General features: G+C 42.1%; 2 protein-coding genes across 5 annotated transcripts in view; one reads left to right on the top strand and one right to left on the bottom strand.

Moving 5' to 3' along the window:
- LOC5518584 (pyruvate dehydrogenase phosphatase regulatory subunit, mitochondrial) overlaps positions 1-10,319 on the top strand; it is a 20,924-nt gene extending 10,605 nt beyond the window's left edge. For all 3 annotated transcript variants that reach the window (XM_032363285.2, XM_048720641.1, XM_032363284.2), the window contains 16 exons: positions 187-366; positions 1,180-1,313; positions 1,571-1,652; positions 2,262-2,343; positions 2,522-2,603; positions 2,902-3,023; positions 3,725-3,745; positions 4,101-4,344; positions 4,708-4,832; positions 4,955-5,303; positions 5,857-5,987; positions 6,200-6,351; positions 6,418-6,619; positions 7,191-7,286; positions 7,360-7,521; positions 7,648-10,319. In XM_032363285.2, coding sequence (XP_032219176.2) covers positions 187-366; positions 1,180-1,313; positions 1,571-1,652; positions 2,262-2,343; positions 2,522-2,603; positions 2,902-3,023; positions 3,725-3,745; positions 4,101-4,344; positions 4,708-4,832; positions 4,955-5,303; positions 5,857-5,987; positions 6,200-6,351; positions 6,418-6,619; positions 7,191-7,286; positions 7,360-7,521; positions 7,648-7,977 — 2,494 coding nt within the window. In that variant the 3' untranslated portion in view covers positions 7,978-10,319. The remainder of the gene's footprint in view (positions 1-186; positions 367-1,179; positions 1,314-1,570; positions 1,653-2,261; positions 2,344-2,521; positions 2,604-2,901; positions 3,024-3,724; positions 3,746-4,100; positions 4,345-4,707; positions 4,833-4,954; positions 5,304-5,856; positions 5,988-6,199; positions 6,352-6,417; positions 6,620-7,190; positions 7,287-7,359; positions 7,522-7,647) is intronic.
- LOC116602130 (protein draper) lies at positions 10,154-21,093 on the bottom strand. 2 transcript variants are annotated; one of them, XM_032363282.2, is made up of 5 exons: positions 20,585-21,093; positions 16,888-17,145; positions 13,329-16,356; positions 12,657-12,759; positions 10,154-11,009 (listed from the first exon to the last, which is right to left on the bottom strand). In XM_032363282.2, exons 1-5 carry the CDS (start codon positions 20,624-20,626, stop codon positions 10,733-10,735), a joined length of 3,708 nt encoding a protein of 1,235 aa, XP_032219173.2. In that variant the 5' UTR covers positions 20,627-21,093; the 3' UTR covers positions 10,154-10,732. The 2 variants fall into 2 exon arrangements, with proteins under 2 accessions (XP_032219173.2, XP_032219174.2); XM_032363283.2 differs by lacking the exon at positions 10,154-11,009 and adding an exon at positions 11,619-12,092.

The following is a 21,093-nucleotide window of genomic DNA, read 5'->3' as shown; positions in this document are numbered from 1 at the left end:
GTATGACGAGAATAGAATGTATTGCTTTCAGGAGCCTGCTGGCTGGCTCTCCAATGGGTTGATTCTGAAATTCCTGTTTTTCTGCGCCACAGGGATCCTGAAGCCGGCTCACAGGCTAGGTTTTGGACTCTATGACATTTATGCCTTGTTTTGAGATCAATTCAATCAATTTTTTTCTTATTTTAGAACACTTAAACTACTTGGGATCACCAGTGTTCAAACTCATAACCGCCAGCAATCCACATCCGCAGACCTCCCCACTCAGGCTCAGATTGTCATCGGTGGGGGAGGGGTATGGGGATGCTCAGTCGCTTATCATCTTGCGAAGGAAGGATGGAAGGACATTGTACTACTGGAGCAAGGAAGGTGAGGAGATTTCACCTTTTGTCACAAGGCAGCTGGCACCTCAATAAAGGAAGACATTGTAGAATAGAAAAGAAAATGAAAGCTTTGGGCTTTGGGATCCTCTAAGGAGATTTGAGCTCCCTGTACTTTGAGGTCTTTCTTTCAAATTTCTTTCCTAGTCTTTCCTTCATATTCGATCTCCTCCATGATAAGATCTTCACATTTGATCTCCCCCATGATAAGATCTTCATATTTGATCTCTCACATTTGATCTCCTCCATGATAAGATCTTCACATTTGATCTCCTCCATGATAATATCTTCATATTTGATCTCCACCATGATAAGATCTTCATATTTGATCTCCTCAATGAGAAGATCTTCATATTTGGTCTCCTCCATGAGAAGATCTTCATATTTGATCTCCTCCATGATAAGATCTTTATATTTGATCTCCCTCATGATAAGATCTTCATATTTGATCTCCTCCATGATAAGATCTTTATATTTGATCTCCCCCATGATAAGATCTTCATATTTGATCTCCTCCATGATAAAATAGATATTCATATTTGATCTTCCCCCATGATAAGATCTTCATATTTGATCTCCTCCATGATAAGATCTTCACATTTGATCTCCTCCATGATAAGGTAGATCTTCACATTTGATCTCCTCCATATGATAAGATTTTTATATTTGATCTTCTCCATTATAAGATCTTTATATTCGATCTCCTCCGTGATAAGATAGATCTTCACATTTGATCTCCTCCCTGATAACATCTTCATATTTGATCTCCTCCATGATAACATCTTCGTCTCTGATCTTCTAGTCTTTCTGGTGGTACGACATGGCACGCCGCTGGGATACTGGGAAAGCTGCGGGGGACTGAGGTCGAGACTCGCATAAGCGACTACGCGGCAACGTGCTACTCACAATTGGAGAGGGAGACTGGGCAAGAGACTGGTAACCATTTAGAGCGCGAGACCTAACGCTATCGTTTTTTGTAGTATTTAAATATAGACAGCTGTCGCTTCTTACTATCAGGCTATATCAAAAGAGTGTAGATAAACAGATAAAGGCTATGCAAGATGTGTGCATCTTGATAACTTGAGGCGGTTGTATAGCGATAAATGCTTTGTACGATATATACCAAAATGATATATTACATTTCCGATGGTTCTCAAAATTAAAGCACCAGGTTTATTGATTTTCGTTTCCAGGTTTCAAGAAATGCGGTGGGCTGCTTCTTGCTAGAACCAGAGATCGTTTTACACTCCTGAAAAGGATGCTTGTGAAAGCTAGGTTAGACACTCCACACCATAGTCCCTTTTGACAGACCGCGCGGGACGTATTGGACCTTATGGGTCTCGTTATGGCCAAAGGGCGAAGCTAACGGGTCAGAGAAACATTCTCAAGACTCAATAAGTTTCCATATGGCGGAAGCAAACGAGTGCAACATGGGTGTTGGGGGGGGGGGGCACAGCCACGCCCATACTGATCATTTCCTTATAATTTTTTTTTATAATATAGGGTGAGCCCGTGTTCTATTGCCCCTTACTGCCCTGGACAATATGATACTTATTATACAGCGTTTTTAATATTTTTATCATCAACACATATATCACCGTAGCTGTAAATCAAAAGGGTACTATCAGAAACACGGGCGTCATGAGTAACATGGATGAAATGTGAAAAGTGGATAGTTACCATACCTCGCAAAAGGAAAAAAACATCTATAAACTCATCTACCGTATCTCTTTTATTATTTAGGGAAAAGTATGTTACAAAGTTTAACACAGGGATCTCGGTACAAAGTTTACACCAGTATCTTGATATGGGAGAGCTGAAATCTTTTCTACAGCTGTCCCTGCTTCTTGTACATTTCTTGAATATTTTATTTTTGTCATACAGGGCATTTGGTATAGAACTTGATTTGATTTCCCCCGAAGAAGCCAAGGAAAAGTTTCCATTCATGAGAGCCGACGATGTCAAGGTATTAATTATTGTCTCTCTACATACCCGTATTCCGGGATGAAGTACGGGTGTGTGTGTGGGGGGGGGGGGGGGGGGGGGGAGGGGGGGTGGTGTAGGGAAAGTTCTGTTGTATTGGTCGAGCCTGTGTGTTCAGAGACAACCTGTTTGTGTAAATATCGGTTTATTTTCTATTCTAGGGGGCCCTCTGGTTACCAGATGAGGGCGTCATCAGCCCGAGTGACCTCTGCAGCTCTTTCGGCAAAGGAGCTACTTTAAACGGTCTGTAACATCTCCATATAACAGGCTTATTTTTTAGTCGCGAGGGTGTCTGTTATATGAACACCTCCATATAGCGGACACACTTTTCGGTCCCGAGGATTTCTATTTTATAAACACCTTTATATAACGGACAAATGTTTCGGTCCGGGGGGTTTCGTCATATTTAAACCTCCATGTAACGGACACATCTTTCCGAGAGCGTGCCTACAATGACCTTGACCTTGAACATTGCTTAAATTTCTAAAAGTTCTTCTTTCTTAAAGTTCTTAAGTTGTTAAATCTTTTTTTTTTATTCCAGGGGTTAAAATTCACCAGAAAACAGCGATAGCGGAAGTTTTGACGGATGGAAGGGATGTGACGGGTGTTCGCACTGACAAAGGGGACATCTCTTGTCAAATATTCGTCAACTGCGCAGGAATGGTAACTACACGGACTTGTTGTATACCATATTTGGAAGTCCCATTTAAGGCAGTTTTTATACATCAGTAAGAGTGCGATACATCAAGCTCGAATAACTCGAAACCCCTGGTAACTCTTAACTGAACTACCCGGAATTCGAGCCCAGCCAGCTTAGATCTGAGCTATGAAGTCTTCTTATGCGACTAATCAAGCTCAGCTACGAGCTTTGAAGTCATATCTTAAATGACTGTCCTTATTGCCATTTTGAAACCCCCCCCCCCTCGAAATTGGTTTGATTTCTCCCGTGCAAGCCATAGAGCACTTTCCATAATGAGAGGAATTTCAGACTGGCGATAAGGTCTTCTGCGCAGGAGAAGAGAAGATTATCGAGCCCCACGCTACTGTTTTTCTTAACCCCTTAAGTCTGCGACACATTACTAGGGTTTTTTGTACGCTCATATGACCGAATTCATTCGTCGGAGATCGCCAGCGAATTTGATCGCCAATATCGGACGATTTAGACGTCTAGATAGCGGCGAATTCGCCGCTGCGGTGGCAGACTGGCGATTTTCGGTCGGCGATTAAAATTCTCTCTTACAAAATCGCCTAGTGTGTCGTATGCTTTAGGGTTCGTATTAACACGGTTTTAATGTATTATCAACTGTTGCACATTGTGGCTTTGTGTAATAATTCTTATAACTGTTTTTCTCCATTAATTCTAGTGGGCAAGGCAGCTCGGCCTAGTAAGTACCTGACGTCATATATTATTAATACATGCATATATTAGACCGTTTTCACAAAGCCCAAATAGTCGTGTTAGTGAACCAGAAGAATGAATACAATACACCAAAAACCGGAATTTAATTCTGCCAAATTTTCGTCTTTAATAAGACTTCTTCAGGGCAGACTGAAGAGGGTTACAAGCTTATTTACATCAGAAATAGTGGCGCGAGACGCAAAAACATTACAACTGAGTCTGTGAACGCCAGTGGCATTTTGAATTTTTTACCGCGCGAGCCCAATTTCTTGTGCGGAAAAAAATTCACCAAGAACCCTGTCAGTTTTTCCACTATTATCTTGATTGTGTTTACTCCACAGAAATGCGCTTCCCCAGTCCACATTCCGCTCCATCCAGTTGAGCATTTTTACATAATCACTCAGCCAATAGGCGCAAGTCACATGCTCCCCATGCTACGAGACCCGGATGGTCACGTGTACTTCCGCGAATGGGGAGGTGGCATATGCGCCGGGGGCCTGGAACCAATCGCAAAACCTGTTTTTACACAGGGAGTCCCTAGACACTTCGAGTTCCAGCTATTTCAAGAGGACTGGGACCAATTTGGTGAGACTCCCTGTAAGCTCGAGAGTTTGGGCTCCCTTATGTTATTTTCACTTCTTTTCCTACCTCACGCTTAAAAAACTCGTAACTCCTCAATTAGTCGAGATGACTTTTGTCTATCTTCAGAGTTCAAGTAACCGGAATTCTACTGTATTACCACTATCCATAAGACCCGTCAGAGTTCGAGTTAGCGGGGTTCTACTGTATTACCACTATCCATAAGACCCGTCAGAGTTCGAGTTAGAGGGGTTCTACTGTATTACCACTATCCATAAGACCCGTCAGAGTTCGAGTTAGCGGGGTTCTACTGATAGCACCCGTTAGAGTAAACCAGCTAAAATTAGATTATCCTTTTTTTTTTCTTAGAGTGCCTTATGGGAGAAATTATCCACAGAATACCAGAGATGGAACGGACAGAAATACGACAAATGGTAAATGGACCGGAGAGTTTCACTCCAGACGGGCGTTGTATCATGGGAGAAGCCCCCAATGTGAGTTAATCACGTGATATCGCACGTGATATCCCACTAATGATTACCGGACTTAGAACATTTTGGTGCATGTTTTGACGGGTGAGTCTCACGCCTTCCATTTTTTCTATCCATATATCTAGGTTCGCAACTATTTCGTCGCTGCCGGAGCTTGCACGAACGGAATCGCGAACGCAGCAGGAGTTGGTCGATTGCTCTCCGAGTGGATAACAAAAGGCCGGCCACCCCTCAATGTGTCATGCCTCGACATCAAGCGTTTTTCTCATCACCATAACAACCTGTCTTATCTTCGTGAACGCATCCGAGGAATGGTTGGGTACCAGTACTCTATACCCTACCCCCGAAGGGAGTGTTCTTTTGCGAGGCCACTCAAGTGCCCAGTCCTTTATACTCTGCTGGATGAGGCCGGGGCATCTTGGGGCGAGCGGATGGGTTGGGAGACGCCAAATTGGTTCAGGATTGGTTCAGAAGGTAACGAGGATCAAGGATCTTTTGGTGCCCAATATTATCAGAACGGATAATGTTGCACGTAAATACATACCTCGCTTACTCTCTATGTACTATCTATCTATGTTTTCACAACAGGGCCGTAGCCGAAAAGGGGGGGGGGGGAGAACCCATCAAGCCGAAAACCCATTCACTGGAATAGAGGGTCCGCTGTAATGAAGACAAATCAAGTACCTTTGCCTGTTTGCGAGCTAGGACGATCCACTTAAGAGAAAATGGTCCGTTCGATAAACGAACCCCAAACTCAAAACCCTGGCTACGGGCCTGATTCATTTTCAGTGTCGTTAAGCACACCGCTACTTTCGTACCCTCACTAAAAGTCTTAGTTCGTTATATTGCTCCTATTTTGACATCTCTTAATCAATATCTGTGAAAAGCTTTTTAATATGTAAAAATGCCGCAGTAAAAGATTGAGCTTTAAATAACCTTTCTTTTTACTCCTTCCAGAAGATCCCTTTTATGCCGTATGACATGAATGCTCGAATTGTAAGGATTAGTTTCCCTATTCTGTTCTCAGATAATAACTCCAAGACTTTGGGTACATTCGGCAGGCCGCCATGGCTCGCTAACGTGGAGCAGGAATACAGAGCGTGCAAAGAGGGGGTGGGACTAGTGGACTTAACTTCCACAGGAATTCTTGAGATCAAGGTGAGGGGTTTTGACACAGGGATGCTAGTTGAAGATTTACCACAGGGATCCGTGAGATCACGTGAATGGTTTGACAATGGCATTTGCTAGGTGATTTACCACAGGAATCCTGAAGACCAGAATGAGTTATTTTACCATAGGAATCCTGAAGATCAAGGCGAGTGATTTACCCTCGAGATCCTAAAAATACTTTTGTTGCTTACATTCTCAAGTCGCAAGATGTGCATGGGTGCGTGGATCTGCTACAGAAACTCTGTATTGACGACGCAGACATACCAATCAACGGTGTTCTTCATACGGCCATGCTCAACCACGACGGGGGATTTGAGCTACAGTGCACGCTGGTCCGCACACATCCAAACAGGTAAGTAAAACTGGTTTGACGAGTTTGCACCTATCGCCCTTTTAGCTCAAATATCGTCAATTGCAGATTTCTACTCCTCGCCAAGCCCTCGTACTTAGTCCGAGCGATCAGCTGGGTAACCAGGCATGCGGCTGATGACGTCACCGTTACGGACTTGCAATCCAATTGTTCTATTTTGGGGGTCCTTGGTCCGACGTCACGTGATTTGATGCAGCCTTTGACCCAGACCCCTCTTGGTATCGAGGAGTTTCCTGTTGACACATGTCAGGTACGCAAGACACCGCGTGACATAACAATATTCGTCACCATAACGCTGATCTGGACAGCACGATTTAGTCGTATGCGACCTGCCTACGACATGTCTTGGCCCTGAATTACACACTACGATTTCCGTAGTCGAGCATCGTGTTAATCAGCCTATGACTCGAGTTGTAGAGTTGTCGCTGGCTAGTCACATACTTTTAAATCGTGCTGCCTAAATTATCCTAAATGGTCTTATTACAAGCTAAGTCAATAGTCAGGATGTGTTATTAGAAGCTAAGTCAATAGTCAGGATGTGTTATATTCTATAATAACTTTTGTTTTCTAATATCCTACTCTCAATGTGGAATTAAGGTTTTCTCTTTACATTCTCGAAATTGAAACATTAGAGAAATAAGAAGTGCGCAAAAGTGTTGGCACGCGAATCTTTTACAATTCAAAAGCGGAGAAGGAGTTGAAGATACGGAGAAGGATAAAACAATATTGTACAATTTTGCTAGCAATTTCGAAGAGATTGAAAGATGCCTTATTCGTTACTCAGTGTTAATCAAGACCATAAGCTCATCTTGTCATTGCAGGTAATAGACATTGACTTTGCGTGTGACGTCACGCTGATTTACTCGTCCCAGCTCGCCGCTTCTAATGATGGCTGGTTGCTCCTCGTACCGAATGACGTGAGTCACGTATTTAAAGAATAGTCATAATCGCACAATTAGTGCTGATTTCCTGTTATCTTTGAAATTATAGCAAGTAACAACCTTGTACCGAAAACTTAAAAATTGTGGAGCCCGCGATGTTGGTTGGTACGCGGTAGATGCCATTACAGAAGAGAAAGGCATGCCGGGATTGGGAGCGGAAATTCACCCGTGGATCACCCCCCTAGAGGCTGGGCTAGACAGCGCCGATAAGGTATAACAATAGTATAACAAGTGTATTTGCGAAATTAGCACAACTAGTGTAAATACCTAGCATTCTTAACCAATTTTCGAAGTGATTGCAGCTATCAATGATGACATATTGTTAATCCTTTCCTAGAAACTCGAATTTTATGGCAAAGATGCTCTGGCAAAAAAGCGTGATAAACCATTAACAAAGCGTCTGGCGTTTGTTAAGGTTAAACAGAACGACGACGACTATTTCCCCTGGGGAGGGGAGACGATTGTACACAACGGTGACGTCATTGGTATGGTGACGTCATCGGTATACAGCTTCGCGCAAGGTCGACCTGTTTGCTTTGCGCTGGTTGAAAAGGACGGAGAAGAGATAACCGCTGACTTCCTGCAAGGGAAACGTCTGCAGATGAACATTGCTGGTCAGATGTTTGACGTCGAGGCGGACTTCGTTAAGCACCAGGCCCTGTCGTGATCCCAAAAAAAAAAACGACCGAAGAAACTACCGAAGAAAACCGAAGGAAAGTATAGGGGAAGTAAGGGACGGACCATTAGAATAGTGAAAGGGGAAACGAACAAAAAAATAATACACGATAAAGCCTCGAAAAGAACGCACGCAGCTCAAACCAGACAGGAAGAATGCACACAACAATGAAAACAATTCATGATAAGAACAAAAAAAGCATGCACGACTGAAACCTTCCCCACACCCCACCCACCTTCACTTTTCTAATGGTCGGTCCCTAAGAGAGTTTACCCGCGTGTGAAAATCCACGCTAAGGAGATACAAGCCGAGAAGAAGAAAGAAAATCGTATTATTCCTTCTACGCTTGTCTCCTTCGTACTGGCTTCCACATGCGCACGAAGTGCTTACGTCCTCGCTTCGTTTGTTAGGTTAGAGAGGCCTTAAGGCTCTTTGACGTGGAGACGCAATTTTTAAAGCATCTCACACCTTGTCGTGATTCTATATGGGTCATTGATGCAGGGCCGTAGCAGGCCTCGAAATATTGGGGGGCACAATACAGAAACATTAAGGAAATATTGGGGGGCACAATACAGAAACATTAAGGAAATATTGGGGGGCACAATACAGAAACATTAAGAAAATATTTGGGGGGCACAGCCATGCCCCCCCTACTGGTCATATCCTTATAATTTATCAAAGTATTGGGGGGGAGACGTGCCCCAGTGCCCCACCCCCTGCTACGGCCCTGTAATGGCAGCGTTCTAGTAGCACGATATAAAGGGGCCTATTATCTCAGTTGCGCATAAAGCTACCCGTGGGCCAAAGGGGCGGTTCCAAGACCTATAGGATAAGAACAAGCACCTAGAGTACCCACCTTTAAACCTTTTTCATAAAAGGTTGTCCATGAGAAACAGCAAATGGCGTATGGCAAATGGCAGTTTGATCGTGATGAAACATGAGTCTCATTGAATTTCTACCAAATGCTAGAGAATATGGATAAATCATACAATTGACATTGCTGGACTTTATTTAGGCTCGGTTTCCAGCCGTTGTTTCGTCGCGCTCTGCTCCTCCACTGACGGCTGGGCGCACGGTCGAGGCACCATGTCCGTGACGTCACATCGTTTAAGCAAACATGTTTCTGAACGACGGACGACCGGAAGTTTTTAAATGTTTTCGGTCTTTGTAAAGTTTTTGCTCCAACCCAATGAACGGAGACGTTTCTGTTATACCACGCAGTCTTACATTTTGAACCTGCTAGCCATGCGATAGCGTGAAACAAAAAATTCGTCTACTTCCGGTTGCAGTTCGTCGCCCAGAAACGTGTTTGTTTGTTCCCTAATTATTTTTCAGGTTTTCCAGCGTTCCCGCCAACTCAGAGGCGCGCGCGCGCGTAAGTTTGTTTATGGCGCGAAAAAAAATGTTTCAAATAAAGTGACTGTTACAGAAAAACAATATTCTTCGGGAGAAAAACGTGTCCCAGGTAAAAAGGGAATTGCAAAAAAAGTCAAAATAGATGAACCACCAAACTATTAAGTAAATATTGCTTGGAGTTTGAAGTCAGTTTTTCAAACTATTTTCTGCGCGCGCGCTGACGTGCACTAGAATGATGCTATGAGCGTCATTCTAGTGCCTTCATTGAGTTTTGAAAACCTCGGTGTTTGTTTGAAGAATTCTCGAGCAGATGTAAAGCACTCGGCCTGCCATTTTAACTCTTGTTGTGATAATTATTCTACTGTATTTACCGATGGACTTTCAAGTGGTAAGTTTCTGATTGGCTAATAGACAAAGCCTCGTACCCTGCGCCCAGCCGTGAAATGGGAGAGAATCGCGGGCGCACCGAAACCACCACAGCTGGAAACCGAGCCTAGACTTTATAAGCACCTTTATTTTTACTAATTTTTAGTACCCATAAGCACCTCGGGCTTGGAACTGGAATTTGCCATTTGCACTGACAACCTTTTTTTTGGAATAGGTGTATACTATGTAACTTCAGTCTTACCGTATACGCGTTGGCTAATATATGCAGCTAGGCGCTTCAGTGGTTTTTACCCATGCTTACATGCAGGCTTGCCGCGGAGTCGCGAAGCCGGTTGACGACAACCTTTTGTCAATCGACTGTAAACGCTTCCGGCGAAGGGTGAGGAGGGGTGGGGGTGTTTCCTGAATCCGCCATCATATATTATATATTTTCATATATTTTAATATCCAATTAGATGTCCAAGACCCAATGTATATCACTGATGATAGTAAGCATCTTATTTACAACATGTATAGTATAACGTTTAAGACTTAGATAACATTTTAATGAATAACCTATTTTATAATACAATAAATGCATTTTTAAGTGATTTTGAATCCTGTGACGTCTCCAGTAGCCTGAGTATCAGGCTTTTTTTAGGGGAGGGGGGGAGAGAGAAGTCCCCAGTCCCCACCCCCCTCCCCTGAGGGCCTTGATACTCAGGCTACGTCTCCAGTACAACAGAACCCAGTAACCAGACACTTCGTTACAGTGGAACCTGGATTTTACGATATGCCTTGGGAGAAAGAAAATGTATCGTTAAATCGAGGTATAGTTGCAAAGAGGTCCTCGATGATATCAAGGAAAATCCATAATCGTAATCGATCGAGCTTATCGTAAAATCCAGTATTGTAAAATCCAGGTTCCACTGTATTACGATAAATCCCCCTGAATAAGTTAACAGGGAAACCTTTGCGTGTAATTATAAGTTATAATATATCCAACGCGTACGTGTTTATAAACTCAGCACGCTCGGACAGCACGCACTTTCTTCAAATTTCCTGAAGCATCGCATGAGAGCGAGGCCCTTTTCTGGTGCCATGGCAACAGCCACTCCTGCGGGTCCCGGATGTGGAAGGACTCGGGCGTGTCTGGCGGCACGAGCTCGTTCGTGGAGTATTGACGGCTGTCTCGGTGCTGTAAGTCAATGAGAGGGACCTCGTAAGTCGTCTCTCGGGTCTTCTTGTGTTCCTCCTCCTCGTTCACTATCAGTCCTACTTTGTTGATCTTGCTGCAGCGTCTAACAGGACAAATTTATACGCGAATGAGGATGGACTCACTAGTCCTTCTTTTGAAAAGAATTCACCTTCCCTACTACTTCCCATAACTCTTTGCGACACGCGCGTGAAACCGAGGATGAAAACAAAGTTTGCCATCTTGTTTACTATTTTGAAGCCTGGCCTCGGTTAAACGCACGCGTTGCAAAAAGTTGTGGGAAGTAGTGGGGTAGGTGAATAAACCAACTCAAGGTTGAAATTGTGTTTACGCCTCTAAGAAAACAAAATAGTTTCGCTTACGTTTCGAGCGTTAGCCCTTGCTTGAATACACTCGGCATAGAACTAAGGAAATTTCGGCAAACTAATCCGCAGCATTTCTTAACCTGGTTTGACACTGCAGAGCCGTAGCAGGCCTCGAAATATTGGGGGCGCACAATACAGAAACATTAAGAAAATATTTGGCGGCACAGCCACGCCCCTTCTTGTCGTTTCCTTATAATTATTGAAAAAATTGGGGGGGGGGGGGGGGGGGGAGGGGCACATGCCCCAGTGCCCCACCCCCTGCTACGGCCCTGTACTGCGCCAGCACTGCTCGGCCTCGGAAAACTGTTCACGCGGGGCTTATTTTTTCACCTTACATTTATTACTTTCACGTTTTACTTCACAATTTTTGTACAGCTGGTAAGGTAATACTTTTTTTCCACACCAGACTCAAAAAGGTAACGACACAAAAGGCTAACCTTAGCTTTAATTACATTGTTACTTAACTTCAAAATTACATTTTTTACGTTATGTTACGTTACAGTTTTTAAAAGCCCACAAAATTTTGGAATTTTTGTGTTTGTATTTTTGCGCCTGATTGACATGATACAGTTTGTAAAAGGGGCGTCACAAAATTTTACCTTAGTTACATTATTGCTTTAAAATTACATTGATTTTTACATTACGTTTTGTTACATTTTTAACAGACACACCGTTAGTACAGTTAGTACGAGTCACCCCTTACCTATTCTACCAACGTATGATAAACTGATTATTGCTGTTGATTTGATTGTGTTACGTTGTAAAGTATAAGAGATACAGGGGCAGCTTCCGGTGAACCATTCCTGTGTAATGAATATATTGGTAACTATTTGAATATTACATTGAAGGCAAATTTTATTTTAAAAAATCTTGACGTCTTAAAGCAAGGCTATGCTAGTGCAACTTGTAGAATTCCTTTGCGGCTTAGTGGAAACGCGGCTTCTAATGACTACTAGCCTACTTGTAGGCTTTGATAGTTTTTGCGGCACGAAAGCCCCTAAAACACGGAGTTCGCATAACCCGGCCGCCATCTTGCATAATGCGCTCCGCAGGGGGAGGTGGAAGAGAAATGGCCTCTCCCCCCCCCCCCCCTTTGCCCCGCGCATTTTTTCCCCCTCTCCCCCTGGCGGCCGTGGTATGCGAACTCCGTGTTTTTGGGGTTTTCGTGCCGGAAAAACTATCAAAGCCTACAAGTAGGCTAAATGACTACAGTATGAACTTGAATAGGGTCCTCTGCCCCCCCCCCCCCCCCCCAAAAAAAAAAAAGGCCTTCAGCTGGCGCAAGGAAAAACAAAATATTACAAAGAGAAACTATTACAAAGAGAAAATATTACAAGAGAATTTCGTCTGTGGTAATGGCGTCTCACCTGAATTTGACGAAGTATATGGCGACACAAATAACGAGCGCTACCAAGATCACCAAGACAACGCCCAAGACCGCAAATCTCCACGTGTTGTCGCTTTTCAAGTCTAAAACAGAACATTTGATCATAAGTAATGATTCATTAAGACTTATTTTATGTTATTGTTATTTTTCATGTTTACGAGAAAATGGGTAGATTACCATATCAATCCTGAATGGTATAAAAGTGCCTGCTATGTTTCTGGGCCTTTTTCTAAAAAAACACGGCCTGCAAAATCGTAGTAAATACAAATTCCTGCAAGTTTTGGTGGAGATTTTCCAACGTACAAAGTTCTAGGGCGAAAAAAAAGCGAAAAAGTGACTTCCAAATATGGTATGTAATGTCCTAATAAGGAATTGATTTAGCGGGCTAGAGAAAGTCAGTTTAAAAGACAGTTGTCAAGATAAGATGTATTGATATGGAGATCGTCGAATTGCGTGTTCTTGAAATGTGTCAAATCTGAGCGGCTTAAAAATCAATACGCACCTACCACCCCCCCTCCCCTAAAAAGACTACGTCCTAGCCTAAGGTGACGTCACCACTTTCACACCCCATTCGTCGTTGCGGTTCATTTCACAGGGAACCCAAAAATGCCTGGTACTAGGTTGACTACGCCCCTATTCATAAGCATTTTACCTGCAGTGTTTTTCTCTGCCACATTCGTCATGTTTAGCGTCACGGAAGGCGACGAGGATGAAACGCTTGTGGGCCGAGCGACGTCTTTAAGGGTCGACAAAACTGCGGCAGAGCTAGTCATTACCTGAGATGTAGAATTCCATACGGACCTGTTGACAGTGTGCAGCTTATTTGCTGTCGCTAAGATACTTGTGCTCAAAGCTAGAGCGGCCTCGGTTCTATTGAGCAGAGCGAAGCTATTGTTGGTGCCCCTAGAAGATGGAGATGGTGATGGCAGCATGATTGTTGATGGTGGAATGACGGGATTTAAGCAGTTTGCGCCGGTCCAACCAGGCAGACACATCTTCGATCCATTTCCTGGTGCGCAGACATAACGAGAGTTGTCGCTTTCACAGAAGACATCGCATCTCGGCCCGAACCAGTTCTTGAGGCAAACTATGACACCGCTCCCGTCGCATTCGAAAGTTTCATTCTGAGGTATACAAGACACGTTGCAAAGGGATCCATACCAATCTCTATGGCACACCCTTGCACCAGTTGTCTTATTGCACGCAAAATGGCTAGAGCTGTTTGAGTTGCAGTAAACGTCACAATAGGTCCCATACCAGTTACTGTGGCACACCCTAGCTCCAGTAGTCTTGTTACACGTAAAATGAGAGCTGTTTGAGTTGCAGTTAACATCACAAAACGGGCCATACCAATCTCTATGGCACACCTTTTGTCCGTTGGTCAAGTTGCAAGAATAATGACCTGTGGAATCATTTCGCGCTTCGCAAAATGTCGTGCACGCTTGACCATACCAGTTTTCGTGACAAATCTTAGCGCCAGAGATCTTTTGGCAAGTGTAGTGACCAAAGGAGTCATTTCTCCCAACACATTGAGTCGTACAGTTTATTCCGTACCACCCAGCATTACAAACACGTGTTCCTGTAGACTTATCGCAGAAAAACGTTGATTCATTATCAGGTTTGCAAAACCTCGTACAGTTCACTCCGTACCAATTCGGAAAACAAATCCTAGCACCTGTTGTACCATTGCACGTGTAGTGTTCAGACGAATCCTTGTTTTTACAGAATGTGGTACAGAGGTCCCCATACCAATCCTTATGGCACACCTTAGTCCCATTTGCGTTACATGAATAATGACCCAAGCTGTCATTTCGTGACAAACAAAATATCTCACATCGGTCCCCGTACCAGTCTCTGAGGCACACCTTTTCTCCACTAGTTGTGTTACAGGAAAAGTGACCAGAACTGTCATTACGTGGGACGCAATGAACATCACATGTGGCCCCATACCATTCTCTATGGCACACCTTAGAGCCATTCACGCTGCAATTGTAATGACCCAGCAAAGAATCTTGTGGTTTGCAGAAGCGTGTGCAGTTTAATCCATACCAGTTGCTATCGCAGATCTTGGCACCGGTTGCCATATCGCATGAGTAATGCCCTCTGACTTTATTTCGCGGTGTGCAATATTCCGTGCAATTCACGCCGTACCAGTCATTGCGACATATCTTGGCCCCTGATGTTCGGTTACAAAAGTAATGCCCACTAGAGTCATTCATATCACGACAAAACACATTACAATGGGTACCATACCAATGCTTATCACAAATCTTAGCACCGTCTGTTTCATTGCATGTATAGTGTCCTCCCGAATCGTTCCTTGGGATACAATTCACTGTGCAAGTGGGCCCATACCAGCCGCTGTGGCACACCACAGCACCAGTGGAGGAATCGCATTCATAGTGGCCGAAACTATCGTTTCGGGGAGTACAATTTGTAGTGCAGTCTGGGCCATACCAGTGATTAAAGCATTCTTTCAGGCCGGTTTTATTGTTGCATTTGTAAAAACCTGTAACACTACTACTCTGTGACAGGCAAAACCTTTGACAGAGTTGGCTGTACCAATTTTGATGACAAATCTTCGTACCATCACTATCGCAAGTATAATGACCATTTGAACCATTTTGGGGAAGGCAGTGTATTGTACAGTTAACTCCGTAAAATCCTGGTGAGCATATCTTGCTGCCATTACTCGAACACGTGTAATGCCCTAATAAGGAGTTGTTTGCTGGTGAACAGAAAACCTTACACTCCGCACCATGCCAATGCTGCAGACAAACTTTACTTCCATTCTTTTTATCACAAACATAATGTCCTGTCGAGTCGTCAGCGGCAATGCAGTGTGTAGTGCAAGTGGGCCCATACCAATCCTTGAGGCACACCTTAGCGCCAGTTGAGGAGTTGCAATAGTAACTCCCGTTTAAGTTATTCTGTGATATGCAATAAGTATTGCAGTTGTCGTTATACCAGTTTGGCATACAAACCTTCTGCCCCGTCTGATTTTTGCAGTCAAAATGTCCTATGAAGTCATCTCTATGTGGCTTGCAATACACATTGCAGTTGGCGTTATACCAGTCATTAGCGCATATCTTAATACCCTCGTCACTGCACGTGTAATTTGCAAACTCGTCGTTTTGTGGAACACAATAAGTTGTACAGTTTTGCCCATACCAACCGGAAATGCAACGCTTGCTTCCGGTACTAAGGCATGTGTAATATCCGGCGGAAGTGGAATTTTTCGGCGAGCAGTAAATCGTACAGTATGACCCGTACCAATCTGGGTGGCAAAGTCTACTTCCGGTGTCTTGATGGCATGTGTAATGCCCTGTAGAATCGTTGTGTGGATAACAATACGTCTTGCAAAGGGTCCCATAGTAATCGTTGAGGCACGCCTGTTGCCCGTCGTTAAGGCAGTAATAATGCCCGTTAATATCGTCAGTGTAGCTACAGTATACGTCACAAGCTCTTCCATAGTAGTGTCGCTCGCAGAATACCTCGTATGTAAGATCAAGCGTTGTCTTGTCTGAACTTCGGAGACCCCGAAGTGTCTGGGATCTCGTCGTAACGGTTCCGTTAATGCTGGGTGTATCGGGAAATGTCGTCGAATATTTATCGATTAGATCAGCAGGATTTCCAGCAGGATCGTCGTCATAGGATTCTATAAATGCACCAAAAGGACCCTAAAAGAAACGAGATTAATATTGGGACCAGCTTAGCCTCCCTCGCAGGCGTTTTTAGGCAGGCGTCGCTCGCTTCCCCTCCTTTGTGGAGGGGAAGTGGACAGGAAAATGGAGGGGAAGGGGGACAGGAAAATGCACAGACAGAAAACGACCATACAGAGAGAAACACTCTTTTTTTTATGACAACCTTTTTTAAAAGAACGTCCAACCTGAGATTTCACCAAACTTTAAGAACATGCCGAGGCTCAGATAGCAGAAAAAATGTGCTTTCATTGTCCTGATGCGTTCTAAAATGCTGAATCAAATTGTGCTCATAGTAACAACCTTATTATTGCTATTGATCATTAGTGTAATTCTCTTCCTAATAATTTATTGGGTATTATTATCTTATATAGACTTAAATTTAAGAACATCGTTATGAACACTTTCAGCCTTAAAATGTCTCAAAATAAGAACGGCCTAGCTTCAACTGAAAATTAGACGTTCGTATAAAAAAAGAGTGTAGACATAGTGAACAAACTTCTAACTCACCGATGCTCTTGTGAACGCCACCTCGACACTCGCGTTTGTCGTGAATGAGTTTTTGCCCAATTCATCAGTCGTCACTTGTTTGATGCACGCCCCGGCGTTAGTCGGGTTTGAAGTCGCAGTGAGACAGATTTTGAAGAACGTATCACATGCGTTGCATGTGAAGAGGAAAGAATCACAACATCTCCCTTCCCAATCGTTTCCATTATTTTGAAGTCTTTTTAGCGTGACTCTCAACTTCCCACCACTGTGTGCTCCAACCTAAAAAAAATGATTTTAATAAACTACAACATCGATATGCAAAGTGAAATTTCTAGTACTTCTAGAAATTATGATACATTAAATCCCCAGATGCGAAAATAAGTCCCTATTGACGGTCCTAAAGTCTAACTTGAAAACATAAGGTGAAAGAGCATTCTCTTCCTTGCCCATCGACCTCCGTAAAAGCACGTCACGTAACTCATCTTTTTATCTGCTTATAAACGGTAAACGCTTTTTTCCTCTTCTATTCTTCACTGTGATTTTTAAGTGTGCCTCTCGATTGTTTTACTTTTTTTTAAAATTTAAAACATTTGAGATTTATTTCTTTTTATCAATTTAACTATTTTTTAAATTAAATGTAAAATTTTATATATTTTCATTACTTCTTATTTCTACTTTTTGTTGTTTATTTATTTATTTATTTTTTAACTTTATTTTTAACATATATAACACAAGAGTTGTAAAGCGCGCTATTGGATTTCGAAGATTTTTATTATCATATTTATTATTGCATAATCCTGATTTCTTTTGGTACTGCGTTAGGAATTCCTAAAACAACAGATGAAATGTTTTATATAAATGATATGGCCATCGTGAGCAAACTGATCATCTCGCCATAGGACCCCCAAACTCCCAGACAGATGATGACAATCGCACGATTCAGGTACCCCCCCCCCCCCCCCCCACACACACACACACACACACACTGAAGGTATACTTTTGGTTCCCCGACTTGCTATTTGTAGACAAAACCATAAAGCATAACATAGTTCCACTCTGGTATGCAACCAAATACGACAAAAAACGTCTCGTTGAGATACTGCAAAGGGATATGCGTTTTTGTTCTTTCGCGGAAGGTCAGATTTTTATCAGAGAACTCATTCCATCAACTCCCCCCCCCCCCCCCAAAAAAAAAAAAAAAACGAAAAAATTAGGACAGACAGACAGATATTTTATTTGAAATCGTATACAATGTCCTTGTATATTGATTGACGTCCAAATAATACCGTATTTCAAGTTTGGCAGCGATATTCAGATATTGATCCCGGAGGGCGAAGCATTCATTTATGAACTTAGCAATTTTTCTTTGCACTGTGACGTTACTACCAGAATAATTAATAAGAAATTGAAAAACACTTTCATCCGACATTCTAGTGAATTTTACATTTTCTATTTCTTCTATGGTTTTAGTCAATTCTCCCCGCTTCCCTTTATACAAAGGGCAGTGGAGAAGGAAATGATCTTCATTTTCTACTTGTCCATTTTTACAAATTTCGCAAATTCGTTCATCCGGTACCTTATAGGGCCGCGAATATCGACCAGTTTCAATTGCTAAACGGTGATTGCTTAGTCTCAATTTGGTTAAAGATATTCGATGGCTGTGATTGACAACCTGGCTCACATAATCTTCAGTAATGACGTATGATGTATTTTGATTTAAATTTCCTATACGTTCTTAATTTATTACTTTGTCCTTGTTTATTTCTATTATCATTATTCACGTTTGATATACACTTTTGAAATTCAATGTCTTCCAATCTTTGTTTGACTATATATAAAATGTATTTAATTGGCAAGTCCCCGCTCTGCGCATTTACCTGTTGCCATATATCGCCGGCACCTATTTGTTGAAAAATTCGTTTCAATTTCTGGTGCCAAAATTGAACAAAATTCAAAGACTCCGAGGAGCCACTTGCAGAATTTGACGTGTACTATTTCCATAGATTCTTTTTCACCTTTATCTTTTTCTGTACCCCATACCTCACTACCATAGAGAAGAATCGGAGATATGAAAGTGTCAAATAGTTTAACATTGTCCCTGAAGTGATCGCCCACTTCCTTTCTTATTTTTTAAAGAGCTTTTATGGCTATTTTTTTTATTTTCTTGTTTTGGCAAGAGTAAAATTCCCAAACGCGCTGAAATGTAGTCCGAGATATTTATATGAATTTACGTTTTTAAGCTCTGGCCTTTATAGTTAAAGCGGTGATTGTTTAAAGATTTACCTGTATTATTAAAAATCATAATGTTAGTTTTATCGAGATTTAAGGTTAGACCCCATTCTTCACAATATTTTTCAAGCGCGTTTATGTAAGTTTGGAGATCCTTGTCAGTTTTTGCCAGAATTACTAAGTCATCCGCGTATATATTATAGTATACATTTTATTTCATGGTCGTTAGGATTACATTAATCAAATTTGCTAGGTAAGTCGCTTAAATATAGGTTAAATAGTGTCGGAGAGATCATACATCCTTGCTTTACGCCGACATTGCAAGGGAAAGCAGGTAAAATGGTGCTTCCTATTTTTACAGACGATTTGTCTGATGTGTACAGGGATATAATGACTGACAAAAGGTAACCCGTTATACCGTGCGTTTCTAATTTTTCAAGACGTTTTCGTCTAGGAATAGTGTCAAAATATAGGTGGAAATTTTTGCTTAAAGATGATAGGAGGGTGATACCCCGATAATTTTCTACGTTTGCAGGATCATCTTGTTAATGAACTTGTACTATAAGTCCGTAACTACAAGATACTGGGTATTTTCCGGAATTTAATATGTTGTTAAAGAGAACTTTTAGTGGTTGGATTAATGTATCTTTATTTGGTTTCAGTATCTCATTAAGTACATTATTAATTCCGGGGGACTCTTTAAGTTTAATTTGTTTGATTGCTTCTTTTATGTCGTTACCAGATATTCGATAGTCTAGCAGCCTATTCTCATTTAGGCAAAAAAGACTCTGCGCGCGTCATTTTTTCAGGGTCGTTATTTAGTTCTTTAAACTGATACTAAAACTCTTTTTTTTTATGGATCAATTGAATTCCTTTGTTTTTTTTTTGAAAAGTTAAACAAGCTTCCCAGTCCACCCTAGAGGGCCTTGGAATCTTTAAAATTAATATTTGTTAGTTTATCACTGAAGTAACCCTTTTTTTTTTTTTTTGCCAATCCCCCCCCCCCCCCCCCCATATGACCAACCATATGACGCCATTTTGACAAATACATAAGCTTTTTTGAAATCTGAAAATTGAGTAAAATGAAATTTCAGTCCTTAAAAACCGATTTGCTTTTGGAGAATTTGATAAAAAAGCGTTAGCCAAATAAACTTTCCTTTGTTTTTAGATTAAGTTTCAATGAATTTAAAGATTGTTCTAGATGTCTTGTGCTGATGTGTTGATCTTCATGGCAAATGGATACTGGATTGAGAGTGACCGAAAAAGGCGAATTGTACCATCAATTCCGACAAAAGTGCACTAGAACTTACGATGGATGAGATTCTATCTATATCTAAATGAAAAAAATCAATTCTTTGCACTTCTTAAGAGAGTAGTTTTGTCCCCCTACTGTTGGTCATTCAACACCTTACGCGTTTTTAGTACGAAAATAAACACAAGAAGGAAAGTAAATATAGAAGTACTTAATATACTTAAAAAGTTTACTTACCACAAAGAATACCAGGCCCAACAATACACTGAATCTCAGCATTCTATCTGTACTTTACAGTGTTTATGGAGTTGCCATATTATTCTTTCAGGTTTGCTACGGTTGTAGACGCCGCAGTGTCGCTAGAGATTAGGTTATCGGCGTTTCCGATGGAAGAAGAAGGTCTCGACCCCTAGACGGTGGGAGTTAGCGTTGGGTCGAGTGACGGAAGGATTTGATTGGAGGGTTCAATCGCCTGACTGCGGCGCGGGACTCGAGGTATGTCAGCCACGATAAATACTTTTTCATCGATGTTAGAGGGGTATCCAAAAGAGAAAATTCACATCATTACTTAAAACTGTTTCAGCGTATACAGAGAAATAAAAATGGTGGAATAGTAAAAAAATATCGATCACGGTTCTGTTCGATCAAGGATGTGCGTTTTGAGGAGCCGTTCATATTCCAGCGAGTCGCGAAAGCAAATTATTAGCGACTAGAGTATCGGAATATTTGATTGAGCGCACAGACCA

The sequence above is a fragment of the Nematostella vectensis genome, chromosome 13 (assembly GCF_932526225.1).
Source record: "Nematostella vectensis chromosome 13, jaNemVect1.1, whole genome shotgun sequence".
NCBI lineage: Eukaryota > Metazoa > Cnidaria > Anthozoa > Actiniaria > Edwardsiidae > Nematostella > Nematostella vectensis.
Note: the sequence above shows the minus strand (reverse complement) of the source record. Positions and strands in the feature narration are given on the sequence as shown.

Bases quoted from the DNA above. Each gene is read 5' to 3' on its own strand.
- LOC116602130 (XM_032363282.2), bottom strand. From the start codon at position 20,626: ATGCTGAGATTCAGTGTATTGTTGGGCCTGGTATTCTTTGTG. The intron at 16,357-16,887 runs GTGAGTTAGAAG...CGTTTCTTTTAG, and splicing joins TGGCGTTCACAAGAGCATCG to GGTCCTTTTGGTGCATTTAT. The intron at 12,760-13,328 runs GTAAAATGCTTA...GTTCTGTTTTAG, and splicing joins GGCAGAGAAAAACACTGCAG to ACTTGAAAAGCGACAACACG.